The sequence below is a fragment of the Elaeis guineensis genome, chromosome 12 (assembly GCF_000442705.2).
Source record: "Elaeis guineensis isolate ETL-2024a chromosome 12, EG11, whole genome shotgun sequence".
NCBI classification, from domain to species: domain Eukaryota; kingdom Viridiplantae; phylum Streptophyta; class Magnoliopsida; order Arecales; family Arecaceae; genus Elaeis; species Elaeis guineensis.
The window spans coordinates 7,664,406-7,676,954 of record NC_026004.2 but is presented as its reverse complement, the minus strand read 5'-3'; the positions used below and the strand labels follow the sequence as shown (position 1 = coordinate 7,676,954).

The window sequence follows — 12,549 nt, the reverse complement described above, 5'->3', positions numbered from 1 at the left end:
ATATATATATATATATATTAATTTAGTTATCAAACATATTTATAAGTTTTGGATATATTTTATATTAATATTGTATTAGTTCTCCGTGTTATTAGAAAAAGAAACGGCTTCTTAATTTAGTTACCAAACATATTTGCAAAGTTTGGTTATACTCATGTTAATATCGTATTAGTTCTGCGTGTTATTAAAAAAAAAAAAAAAGACAAAGAAAAAGCTTTCTTAATTTAGTTACTAAACATGTTTGCAAGGTTTTAATAAATCACCCCTCCTTCTCGACTTTCCCTTTCGTGGAGTTCTTAAACCCTAGTCATTCCCCACTCGATAGAGCGGTTTCCTTCTCGAATTCCCAGCGTTCCGAGCGGGAGTTAGCCGGCGGTGAAGCCATTGTCGTTGACTGCTTATCCGTTGTCGGCAGTAGAAACCATCCAGTTCGCCTTAAAGGCAAAGCCTTTCGGTTTAAAATAACAAAGAAGGTAAATTTTTAGAATATTATGCTTCATTTTTTGATTTTTTTCCCTTCCTTCCTCTTAATCTTTTAGAGAGGCATCGATCCAGGAAAGTGGGGTTTGAGGTCGACATTTCGTAGTCGGCTTCTTTTGATTCCCGGCATTTCTGAAGATATGCTCCTTTTTTTTTCTTTTTTTTTTAATAGTTTCTGAGATTATGCGGTCATCAGCTTTGATCACATATTTAGAAATGTTTACTCTAAGAAATTGTTGCTACTAAGTGCTTTTTGTTCTGTTGGTAATTGAGGAACATAGGTTGGGATAATTTTATGTGAAAAAAAATTCTACCTTTTATATGAAAGCATCTGAAAACACTAGAGAAGAATTTCATGTGTGCTACTTCAGACACTGTCACTATTTAAACATTGGAAAGTGGAAATATATATGTGTAAGACGTAATTGGATTTGGCCTCAAGGTGGATTTTCTGTTTTATGAATAAATTGCATTTAGAAATTTGATTCTTTGGGAGTACAAATCATGCCACTTTTTGGTTGAATCCATGATTCAATGTTTCTGCAGTGCACAGGCAGTCTGTCTTTTGGTGTTTGCAGTATCATGTTTCTCAAAGTTATCATTAAAATTATTATATAAATGCTTAAATATGAATATTGATGCTATGTTTGAATTGGCTGTTTGACATATCTAACAGAGTTTGGAAGCGGTGAGAAGTGGACAAAGGGGAAAGAAAAGAAATAGGAAGATCCAGTAAGGTCACTGAATCCAGCAATTCCTAGAATTTTGAAGAGGGGAGCTTATAAAGTTGACTTTCAGTATTGCAAAAATATTGACAGGAGTACTGTACTCGTTTAGAGCTTAAACTGTCAATACTCTAAGTAATTGTCGTGGAAAATAAGGATTCTAAATTACTTCATTATTTATTTTTTCATTTACATAACTAAAATTGAGTTCTTTTGCTCACACTTCAGGTCTATTCATGATCTTGCACCTAATCCATTTTAGCTACATTTTTGTATTGCTATATCTTGAGGTGAATCTGGTGCTGAAACTACATAATCAACCTTTCTTTGAAGTATGCAACCAATAGGTAGAGTTATGCAGTTGTCACAACTATGAAGCAGAGTATCTATTTTGAAGTTTACAGCATTATGTAACCAAATGAGTGTCTGACACAACAGACATTGCAGATGTTGAGCTGGCTGTTCTGGAAACCTCAGAATTGACAACATTTCCATGCTCAGTTCAAAATCTAAGAAGGACCAGTGCAGAAAAGACCAAAACACCACCATCACTTTTGAACCCAAAGAAACAGAAGCGTCGGAAAAAGCAAGGCCCTTGCAGAAAACTGATCCCAGAGCAGGGCCTCATCACCACTGATATTGCCAAGTATTGGCGTCAGCGATACTCTCTCTTCTCTCGATATGATGATGGCATTCAAATGGACGAAGAGGGCTGGTTCTCAGCCACGCCTGAAGAGATTGCTGCCACCCATGCTGCCCGGGCCAGCAGTGGCACCATTGTAATTGATTGCTTTTCAGGTGTCGGTGGCAACGCCATCCAGTTTGCCTTAAGGTAAGACCATTCTTTTCAAAATGAAAAGGAATTTGGATGTGTAGGAAACATTGTTTTAATTATGAGATTTTTCCATGCTTAATTTTTGGAGAATTAGGGGATGTCACGTGGTTGCCATAGATATTGATCCACAGAAAATAGGATATGCAATCAACAATGCTAAAATTTATGGAGTGGAGGATAACATTGATTTCATTGTTGGGGACTTCTTCCAACTTGCACCCTTTCTGAAGGTATGCCCTGTCATTATTGTTTTCTTCCTCTCCCCCACTCTCGCCCTCCTTGTTCATGAGTTCAGATGGTTTCTGATAGTTGCATTATTTCTGTGGAAGGTGTCATTATATTGTACTGTGGAGGGTGTTATTATATTGTAGAATATAATCAAATGATGAGTTATGATAACATCTTTTGATTTTTTTTTAAAAGAATAGTTACTTTAGATGTTTTATGCTGTTGTTAATTGATGACTTTGGTTGGGCTAGTTTCATGTGAAACGTTATAATTAAAATTCTTAGAAGGAAAATGCTTTGTGTGCCCCTTAGCGTACCCTGTCCCCTTTTTTTGTGAACACTATGGATGAAATGGGCAATAAAGCCCTTAACGAACCACCTACCCTCTGTATGGCACATAAAAACCTGGTTTGGTGCTCTTTCCAGGTATGCTAAGGGGTACACCAAGCAGTACTTTTCCTAGAATGCCAACAACCATTGATGAGAGGATAATCGTATACCAATTTCAGCTGATTGTCTCCGTTTATCAGGCTGATGTCGTGTTCCTTTCACCACCATGGGGAGGCCCATCATATAAGAAAATTCAGAATTTCACTCTTGATTTGTTCAAGCCAAGAGATGGGTATGCCTTTTTTTCCTTCCTCACACTGATGTTTTACCTTTTACAATTGCTTTTTTTGAAGATGACACAACCATATTAAACTGTAATTTTATGTGTAGTTTTTAGAGCATGGACTGTGGTCTCTGGTTAACATGTGCTGAATATGTTAGAAATGAATCTCCCGCTTTCTTATATCTCATCATCATGCACAATTTAGAGTTGTCAATGGATTATGAAATGAATTCTTTAATGTTTCTTGTAGATGTTTGGTATGCATCAAAAAATTAGATAAAGAAGTTTTTAGTTGGTCATTCTTTACTCAATATGTCATTGAGAAACAGATTATTGCAGTCAAATTTCACTCAAAAGAGTAGCCCTCTTGTCTTTTAGCCACAAGTTCACTCTTTTGTAGAACTACTACTTACTCTTGAACTACGCTTCATGGTTGGTGTCAGTGAATGTCAATGACTATGATATCAAAAGATCTGAAAGTTTGTTCCACCTTTACCTGAAACTAATGGCCGTATTGTATGTAGATATTCCATCTTTCAAGTTGCTCAGAAAATAACACCTAATATCATCATGTTTTTGCCGCGCAATGTGGACATAAACCAAGTGGAAGAGCTTTCCTGGTTGTCTTCCCCTCCCCTAAATTTTGAGGTATCTCATTATTTTGTCATATGTTTATTTGGGGTCACTATCTTTTTCTTTGTGTAACCATATATTCTGTTATACACTATTTGGAAGAGCTTTCCTGGTTGTCTTCCCCTCCCCTAAATTTTGATGTATTTCTCATTGTTTTGTAATATTTTTTACTTGGTGTCACTATCTATTTCTTTGTGTTACCATTTATTATGTTATACACTATTTGGCACGTGCTACACACATGAAACATCAAATATGCATGTGCTTGTACATGAATCACTATTATAAAAAACCAATGGAAGCTTGGAGCAGAACTTCATTTTTGCTGCTTGCAAAGAAGATTAGTACGTAAATTCTCAAGTAGTTATGTTACCTTGCAATTCCCTGTTCGGGTTTGTTGGTCTTCAACCTGTTAGTTATATAGGGCGCATCTTCTTGTTTTTTCTTCCCCTGAGAAAAAAGAAGTACATCTTTGTACACCACATTCTTGCATAAGTTTCAGTTCTTGCTAAATGACAATTTCTTGCCATAAATTTTTGTTGTAATCGAAGGTAGCTTCTGCTATATTTCTTTTTCTGCATTTTGGATGAAGAAAGTTTTAAGATTAACATTGACTCTTTCGCTGAAATGTATTGTTCTTTTTTTCTTTTTTTTCCTGAATGGAAGTTTAGCTGCACCATTGATTATATAAGCTTATTTTCATGGTACGGTCCTAGTTTGATGCTGACATGGGTGAAGAAACCAAAAACCATGAAGCAGAAAATTCTTCACGGAAGCTTTTCGTTTCCCTGTAAGGGCCATTTAATATGTTGTCATCATATTTTGAAGTTTGGACCATAGGGTATTATAAAGTAGCCTATTTGCCACTGTAACTACCTACCTGTTATTTATCTAGTTCTCATCTTGTATATTTTTCTTTGGAATCTACCTCTGTCGCAATAGGGTGTATGATTACAATGACCCTGAAAACAACATGCATTTCCTACCTGACTGTAATTATTAACTTTTGTTTTTGCGTTGTTTTACATCTGTTGCTTTAATTGTTGTCTAACTAAATATGCATGTCCTTATGTTGATATGTAACAACTTTCTGTGCGCAGATTGAAGAAAGCCATGTACAAGGCTACACTAAAGGAATTACTGCCTACTTTGGCTATATTGTATCAGGATCACCTGGATTATCTAAATTGTCCGAAGTAGTAACTTCACAAGGTAACCTCCAGTGAATAGTGTAGTTAACCTCCCCTAGTGCAATGTACCTGAGACTTGCTATAGCAATGAAATAAGAAGCAATCACATGAGTATTTTTCTGAATATTAGTAATTACTATGAAGGTTTTAATCTATTGTTCATATCTGAAGTTCATCATCCAAACACAGAGCCATCACTTGGTCATTTTGATGAACTTGCAGAGATTCAGTGACAGCTAGAATTATAACTTAAACTTATTTTACTTGGATACAGAAGGGCAGACTGTTGAATTTATGTAGATTTAATGACAACTTGAGCTTTACAAACTAAATGAAGATGATCAATAAGTTGATTTATTCCAGTCTTGTATTACAGAGTTTGGGGCATCACCACATGGATAAGTTTCTGCTGATGGAGCCTAATTTTTCCCCTCCCATTTGGACATGAAGCATCTTTTTCTTTTGTCTCATCTGTAAGTTTTGTTTTTGTACATATCTAATGATGCTATTGCTTATTTAACCATTCCAGGCATTCCCAGCTTCTTTACTGCAGGAATGAGATTGCTAGGCTTCAACCATTAGACGTAGAGGGCATAGATGCAAGCCAGAACATTCAGTAAGATACAGGATGGAGTAGGGTTTCTGAGGCCAGAGCTTGTTCAGTTTGTTCCTTTTGTGCGCCAACTGAATGGTATTTTGATGGAGGACCATTGTACTTGAGGTTAATCACACTTGCTGCCGAGCGCCTTGCAATCTTTGCATGGAATGGAGCTAGCTATCAAGCGCGCACACACTGGCAGGCCACTAAACTTGCATCCATCTTGGGTTCGTATATGGTGATCTCCCTACATTCTAGTAATATGGGAGATCCATCTGTATGGTCTCTCTGTAAAGAATATTGCCCTTATGAATGTATATTAAATCTGTCTTTGGCATTTGCATACGCCATATTACTCTTTCCTCTCGTTCTCCTAAACAGAAATGCCTGTTGAGCTTCACAAAGCTGACCCTGTTGGCTTGGTGGCAATGTTTATTACTATGGTACTTTTCTTTTCCAGGGCTGGCAATTCCTTTTGCTCCAGCTTTGTTGTCAGAAATCATGTCGGTTTCACTGTGAGATATAACTCTTAATGGCCTTTTAAAGAGGCTCGCGAGGCATCGAACTCCAAGATGGCGTCTCTCTGGGGCATTTCATCGAACAGATTACGTGATTCGCAATTCTGCTACGTTTCGCGTCCCGGTCCGCCATCTTCGTCTCTCTAGCCCGCCGTACGAGGACAGTGGCGATGGAGCTCGCCGGGGCTACATCGACCGCCTTCTCTCCCCTCGCATGTCGCCCTCCGTCCCTCGAAAAGCCGGCCGTGGCCAACTCCATCAAGCGCCAGCTGGCCGTCACCGGCTGCTTCTCCGACGCCCTCGCTCCGCCGACCTCCACTCTAAAGCTTTTCGCCCGCTCCGGGCGCCGACCGCAACCGCTTGGGGAAGACACCCGTTTCGTCTAGTTCCACTTTCCGTCCCTTCCCACCCTCGACGCCGGAGATAGCCTCCCCGCCACCGACTTCCTCGCCGGCAACAACTCCGTCGAGAATCCATAGCAATTGTCCGTGCCCATGTCGCCATAAATATTTCTATGCGCGTATCGGCACATGCACAGAGCATTTCATGTGGGATTCTTCCGCGTAGAACTTTTATGCGGCTTTGCTTCCGCATAGAAGTTTTATGCCGAATTTGGCCGTACAGACTTTTTACGCAGAGAACGGGCCGCATGCAATTTTATGCGGTCGTACGCATAGAGGTTTCATGCAGTTTTCGTCCGCACAAAAAGTCTATGCTTTATGGGACTTAGAATAGTTTTATGCGGCTCTCCTTCCGCACATGAGTTCCATGCGGCTCTCGGTCACCGCACATGAGTTCTATGCGCCTCTTCGTTCCTACAAAAGTTATGCGCTTTCCGTCAGGCAAGTAAATTTTTTATGCGGACATTCTTCCGCATAAAATTTCCATGCGGACACTGCTCCGCATGAAAGTTCTATACGGCTGTCAGTTCTCAAATACGTTCTATGCGGTCTCCTTCCGTATAAAATTTTTATGCGGTCCCCTTCCGCATAAAACATCTATACGGTACAGTTCTATGCGGGTTCTCTTCCGCATAAAAATTCCATGTGAAATCTTCCGCATAAAAGTTCTATGCGGCCTTCTCACCGCATATACGTCCTATGCAGATAATTTTTTTCGCATAAAACTTCTATGCGGTTCTCCTCCCGCATAAAACGTCTATGCGTTCTCCTCTCGCATAAAATTTCTATGCGTTCTCTTTCCGCATATGCGTTTTATGCGGATTTTGTCCGTATATGATTGTTATGCAGTTTTCTTGCGCATATGTTTTTCGTCCGCATAAAAGTGTTGAGATTCTTCCGCATAGAATTTCTATGCATCTAATGTAGATTTTTGTGGTCACGTAGAAGTTTTATGCGGAAATTCTATGCATGATGATTACTTCTACGGTTTTACATTCGCATGAAAAACCTTTACGGTAGACATCCAGCCACTCCGAACGGAAGGCATTGTGACGTAACGGTCCGTTATCATAAACCTTGGTGATCGGTTCTTTATCCATGAGTGCGCGTCTGGAACGCGAGGACGGGCGCCAAAAGCGGGAAGCGATGCTAACGTGGTGCTGCTTCTCAACTTCGCCTCCCGCCATCTCCTTCGCCTCCTCCGTACACGAGGCGCTGCCGTCTCGCCGCCATCGTATTCTTCTCCTCCCTCGACCTCTTTCTGGTGCGAATAACCTCCTCTTTTCTCACCATCCAAGCGACAACAATGGCGAGGGATGGGCCATGAGCCGCGTGGCCGCCTCGAGAACAGCGAGAACACCAGAGGAGGACGAAGAGGAGGATGGGGGGGAAGAGGAGAACGAGGTTTATTCGGAGAGAGCGAAGGGGTCGGGGACGACGGCGAGAGGGAGGAGATTGCTCAAGGTGAGGGAGGAGAAGCGGAAGCGAGAGTACGACCGCCTCCACAACTATCCCACTTGGGCCAAGTCCGTATTCCTCTATCTCTTTCTCATCGTCCTTCTATATTTTGCTTCAGCTCTTAGTATGATATGACATCGCTCCTGAGATGCTAGAGATGGCACCTTGGCCAAGCTGCGATCCCGTCCATAAGGACATTGGGCAAAGAAGGATGGGATGGGAAGAAGTGCTCGGTCTTTCCTCTACCGTTGGGCAAAGTTGGGCGTGAACTTGCTTCATGCACAATGAACGTTTGATAAAATGTCCTTCAATTCCTGTCTTTCTTCTCCTGTTGCCACTCTGATGAACACGCGCATTTGTGTTTCATAATGATGCTTGATATGATCTATCCTTCATATCTCATGGCAATTGCTTAATTTTGCTCTGAGCTTTTTTTTCCCTCTATATTTTATTTAAAGACTGAAGAAGTAAAAGAATTCCTAGTATGAATCACCAATATTTTCTGCCAGAGCCTTATTAGTCACAAGCATACATAATGAATAACAAGGAAAGAACCACCTTTTTTTCAATCTTCCCCTACTTTTGGCATTAAAAGACAAACGTATCAGTTTTTAAGGATTTAGTTTTAGTGAATATATAAACTTTAGACCAACAAGATATATTAGCTCATGATCATTATTTTATATTGTTCTTTTAGATTTTTGTTATTGTCTTTCAGTGGCAAAACACATTCTCATCTCTTTTATTCTTTTTTGATTGAAGGATATTAGAAAATGCATGCAAAGATGATGAGGAACTTCGTGCTGTCCTTGGGGATAGCATTGGGAACCCAGAGCTGATGAGGAAAAGGGTGTGCTAAAACATATGATATATTATGTTTATGAAAGCAAAAATATAACAAGGTTGCCTTTTCTGACAGGAACTCATCTGCACTATTGACAGGTTGAGGAGAGGGTCCGGAAGAAAGGTAGAGACTTTCGCAAGTCCAGAACAGGATCAGTTCTTGCCTTCAAAGTCAGCTTTAGAGAGTGAGAAAATATAAATCTGATCTCCCCTTTCTATTCTCCCTTGAATGCAGTGTGATTAGTTATAATCGTGAATCCCTAAGACAATCACTTGCTAAAAGTTGGTCAAAATTAAAAACCATGTTTTCCTTGTGCATAAATTTAGGGAGTAAAAAATGTCTTTAGTTTCGTTATGCCTTGTGCAGTGCCCTCTGTTTTTCTCAGCGTGGCTTTATTATTTAAACAGGAGCGATAGATATATTTTTATGTTTATAGACATCAGTATTTACATGCAGATTTTTGCTGTACCCTGATCTGGATTAAAAAATGCATGAAACTTTGTATATCTAATTTAAACATGGATCCTTTAGAAGTTCCTTCAAAGGTTATGTTATTCAGATATCCTCCCTTTTATAATCTCAAGAAGCTACAGGATATCATCTTCAAATAAAATGCACCAAAGCACTTTCTACCCTATTAGAAATATAACGAGCCTTTCGTACATAGGAAATTACAGTTGTTGCACAATCATTTGTATTATAATGATCAAAGATGTTGACTCTCATGTGTGTGACTATCTTTTTCTCCTGATTTTTGTAAAAACAAATTTGACGCCATTTCAGCTGTGCTTTTGAAATCCAATTTGGCTGAGAACTATAACAATTTTCTTTGTTTTCCTGTATTTACTAGATTTTTGTTCTCTGCAGCTTTAATCCACTTGATTCCTACATATGGTTTGAACTTTATGGTGCTCCATCAGACCGTGATGTTGACCTTCTTGGTAGTGTAAGTCGTTTATCAATTTGATGCATCTTTTAATTTCTTTTTACAGAGAGTTGATTTCATATCTACATTTATGAATCTTGTGCAGGTCATTCAATCATGGTATGTCATGGGACGCTTGGGTGCTTTTAACTCTTCAAATCTGCAGGTCAGATAAATAAATGTTTGACAGTTAAAATGTTTCATATAAACTATAATATGTGGCAACTTTATGGAGTGTTAGACAGATAGTAATTTTGTTAATTTTCTTATGTACTTGTGCTGTAGTGCAATTAGAAAAGAATTCTCTCATGGCATGAGTATTAAAATTTACATGGAAGAAAGCAGTTTGTTTGAGATTAAAGCCATTAGTGAGGAGCTTGCATCTCAGTTATAGACTGGTGTTATAGCAGTAGTACTGCAGAAACAAGAAGAATGGAAGATTTTTGGAATAAATCAATCACGGCCATGGAAACATGACTTTTTAGATAGTATTAGATCAGGCCAATGAAGTTGAAGGTGCACCTTTGAAGTATTACGCCTTTATCAAATACCATGGAGACTTCCTTGAAAAAAAAAACTACAAGTGCAATACTGATTTTTTTTTTTAAAAAAAAATTGGGCGAAGATGATGTTCCATGAGCATGATATTAGCTTAGAAAATGAAAATAAAATAACAGAAATACATTAAGATGACTTAGATATATGTAAGGGTCAAAGGCAATTACTAGGAGAGATTTCAGGTTTATTGCTTGGATAGAGAAGTGTTTCAAAGAAGACATGGATGAAAAATTGTTGAGACATGATTGGAGTACTTTTATTATTGTATATGTGGCGTTGGATTATAAGGAAGTCGGGTCCATTAAGCCAAGCTTATGATAAAATTACTTTCGTGCACACTTGTTGTGTGTGTACTCTTTAACTTCAAATTTTCAATCTTGAATAATGTAATCCTAGTTGTTAATCATGTAGCAAGTCAAGGTTCACCGAACTAGTTCTAGAGGTTGTACCAGTCGGTGACCGATTCGGCACAACATAGATCTTTATTATACTATTCCAGGATGTACCAAAACGGCAAGAGCTAGAGAAGGAAGGGTAGAGGGAGAAGGGGGGAGAGAGTTAGAGAGGGAGGGAGAGGGAGAGGGGGGGAGAGAGAGAGAGAGGCCGAGAGAGAGGGCTCAAAAGTCATCATCATCATTGTTGGGGGTGATGAGAGAGAGGAAGAGGAAGGGGGAGGGTTGGTGGAAACCCTAACTCTAGCAGAGAGATAGAGAGAGAGAGGGGGGGGGATGCTTACCTATAATGATTAAGCGGGAGGAGGGGGGGGGGTGGTGGAGGCTTTGTCATGAGCTCGGGATGGTGAGGGACAATCACAATTCGGGAGGTGAGGGAGGGAGGCTGGCTTATTTAATTGAACAGCTCAAATCAGACTTTTTTTTTCTTCTCTCAGCCCGTTTACCGAGCCCCCAGTTCCCCATCAATTTGGTTTCGTGATGTTTTTGTTGTGTCATCCAAAACTGGATGTTTTTCAGTATCATCCAAAAGTATGTGTTTATTGATACGGTTTCACCAAAACATGAGGAAGGTGAAAAAAGAAATGCCCATTTTGAACCCCCTGCACACCCCCATGCAGGGGTGCCTCACCTGTTTTGTGGTATCTCTATTTTAAAACACCATATCTGAATGGTACTTGGGACAAAATTATACCAAGAGGGAAGTGGATGGTAAGGATTCAAAGTGTGAACACCAAGTTTGGGAAGTTGCCTTTTGGTTCATTTACGTTAATGCTTTGTATTGCTAATGTATCTTTTGTGCATTGCAGTTGGCAAACTCATCAATGGATTACAATCCTTTGTATGATTCTGACAAAGCTGCTGGAGTTATGCCTTCATCTTTCCATGATATTAGCGATGTTGAGTTTCAAGACAACTGGGGCAGGGTTTGGTAGGGTTTTGGCTTTGAGATCCTCCTTGTAATATTACAGACTCACATCTACTGTAGATTTTATTCCATTGGAATTTTCATTGCAGGGTGGACCTTGGAACATCTGATTTTTTTGCTGTCGATGTATTGCTAAATTGCCTCACAGTGTTGAGTTCAGAGTAAGACTTCTTGTAGAGGGCATTACTTTTGTTTTCTTCTTGTTTTTATTTTTATTTGTTTATTCATTTTTTGGTGCTTATATGGACCTAGTTGAAAGTTTCAGTTGTGAGATTGACGTAGCTGTTTTATATTTCTGGAACTCCTCCATGGAAACTCATGATATTTTTGCTTTATCTTGATTTGTCAGCTAGGAGTTCATTCTGCCGATCCTTCTTTCTTTTGGCAGATACTTGGGCATTCAACAGGTGGTTTTTGGTGGAAGACGCATAGGTGACTGGGAAGAAGGCATGACAAGCTCGGAGGATGGATACAAGCACTTCAAGATCTGAGATAACATGCAATTCTGCTTTCTAACGTGAGCAAGGTCATCAAAGCTACATACAGATAGGACTACAGAACAGTGAAAGAAGAGCGATGTCAAACAATATTATATAGGATTGGTTGGAGCTGTTTCCAACTGCTGCATTTTCAATGAGTAGCAAAGAGGAGCTGTTTCCTAGCGCATCCATTTTCAGTTATTAGCAAAGAGAAGCTAATCCTCAAATTGGCAGGACATTGTGAAGCTTCACTTTGCAAGAAGAAAACCATATCCCAAAATGATGAACTGGGATGGGCAAATCAAATGCTGTAAAATTAGGGAGTAATACATGAGTACTACGTTGCTTGGTAAATCTAAGAAATGCATGTGATTAAGTACTAGTGTATTTTATTGTTTAGAGACAAATTTAAGGGAATTACTACTGGTAGTATCTAATGGACTTGTTACTTTGCGATCCTCATAAAGAAAATAAACCATTCAACAGTGGAGAACTTCAACACAAACTAGTAAATTCTGCTCCATCTTGGTGGTAGAATGATTTGTCAGCAGATTGCAGGTGCTTTGAAGCAATGTTGAAGATTGCTCAAGAGGTTGGTAGGACTTCCTGCAAGTGCATTAGCTCTTGATGCATGGAAAACTTAGTTGAAAGACTCAGAACCCCGTTTCTCATGTGCATGTGGGAT

The 12,549-nt window shown here is 39.3% G+C and overlaps 2 protein-coding genes across 22 annotated transcripts; both read left to right on the top strand.

Moving 5' to 3' along the window:
- The first annotated feature begins 253 nt into the window (after nt 1-253).
- On the top strand, nt 254-5,656 carry LOC105055473 (uncharacterized). Of its 18 annotated transcripts, none has more exons than XR_833707.3 (10): nt 260-473; nt 1,157-1,340; nt 1,434-1,552; nt 1,644-2,037; nt 2,129-2,270; nt 2,798-2,889; nt 3,405-3,528; nt 4,614-4,725; nt 5,080-5,176; nt 5,243-5,656. XR_833707.3 is itself a non-coding variant. In XM_073246532.1 (9 exons), the coding sequence occupies exons 3-9, from the start codon at nt 1,540-1,542 to the stop codon at nt 5,283-5,285; spliced, it is 930 nt and encodes a 309-aa protein (XP_073102633.1). In that variant the 5' UTR covers nt 257-473; nt 1,157-1,212; nt 1,434-1,539; the 3' UTR covers nt 5,286-5,656. The 18 variants fall into 18 exon arrangements, 15 of the variants coding, with proteins under 15 accessions (XP_029123519.1, XP_010935605.1, XP_073102633.1 ...); XR_012135800.1 differs by having other exon boundaries at nt 5,233-5,656; XR_833708.3 differs by lacking the exon at nt 3,405-3,528 and having other exon boundaries at nt 256-473.
- Nucleotides 5,389-12,246, top strand: LOC105055474 (uncharacterized). Of its 4 annotated transcripts, none has more exons than XM_010937305.4 (9): nt 5,389-5,528; nt 5,762-7,746; nt 8,441-8,528; nt 8,621-8,706; nt 9,390-9,468; nt 9,554-9,613; nt 11,267-11,388; nt 11,475-11,546; nt 11,774-12,246. In XM_010937305.4, the coding sequence occupies exons 2-9, from the start codon at nt 7,319-7,321 to the stop codon at nt 11,874-11,876; spliced, it is 1,038 nt and encodes a 345-aa protein (XP_010935607.1). In that variant the 5' UTR covers nt 5,389-5,528; nt 5,762-7,318; the 3' UTR covers nt 11,877-12,246. The 4 variants fall into 4 exon arrangements, with proteins under 4 accessions (XP_010935607.1, XP_010935608.1, XP_010935609.1 ...); XM_010937306.4 differs by having other exon boundaries at nt 11,735-12,246; XM_010937307.4 differs by having other exon boundaries at nt 8,598-8,706.
- Nucleotides 12,247-12,549: the final 303 nt, after the last annotated feature.

Excerpts from the sequence above, each read along its gene's own strand:
- LOC105055473 (XM_073246532.1), top strand. Across the intron at positions 2,890-3,404 it reads TTGTTCAAGCCAAGAGATGG|ATATTCCATCTTTCAAGTTG; the intron begins GTATGCCTTTTT and ends TATTGTATGTAG. Across the intron at positions 4,726-5,232 it reads CGAAGTAGTAACTTCACAAG|GCATTCCCAGCTTCTTTACT; the intron begins GTAACCTCCAGT and ends TAACCATTCCAG.
- LOC105055474 (XM_010937305.4), top strand. The coding sequence starts at position 7,319 with ATGAGTGCGCGTCTGGAACGCGAGGACGGGCGCCAAAAGCGGGAAGCG. Across the intron at positions 8,529-8,620 it reads CAGAGCTGATGAGGAAAAGG|GTTGAGGAGAGGGTCCGGAA; the intron begins GTGTGCTAAAAC and ends CACTATTGACAG. Across the intron at positions 8,707-9,389 it reads TTCAAAGTCAGCTTTAGAGA|CTTTAATCCACTTGATTCCT; the intron begins GTGAGAAAATAT and ends TGTTCTCTGCAG.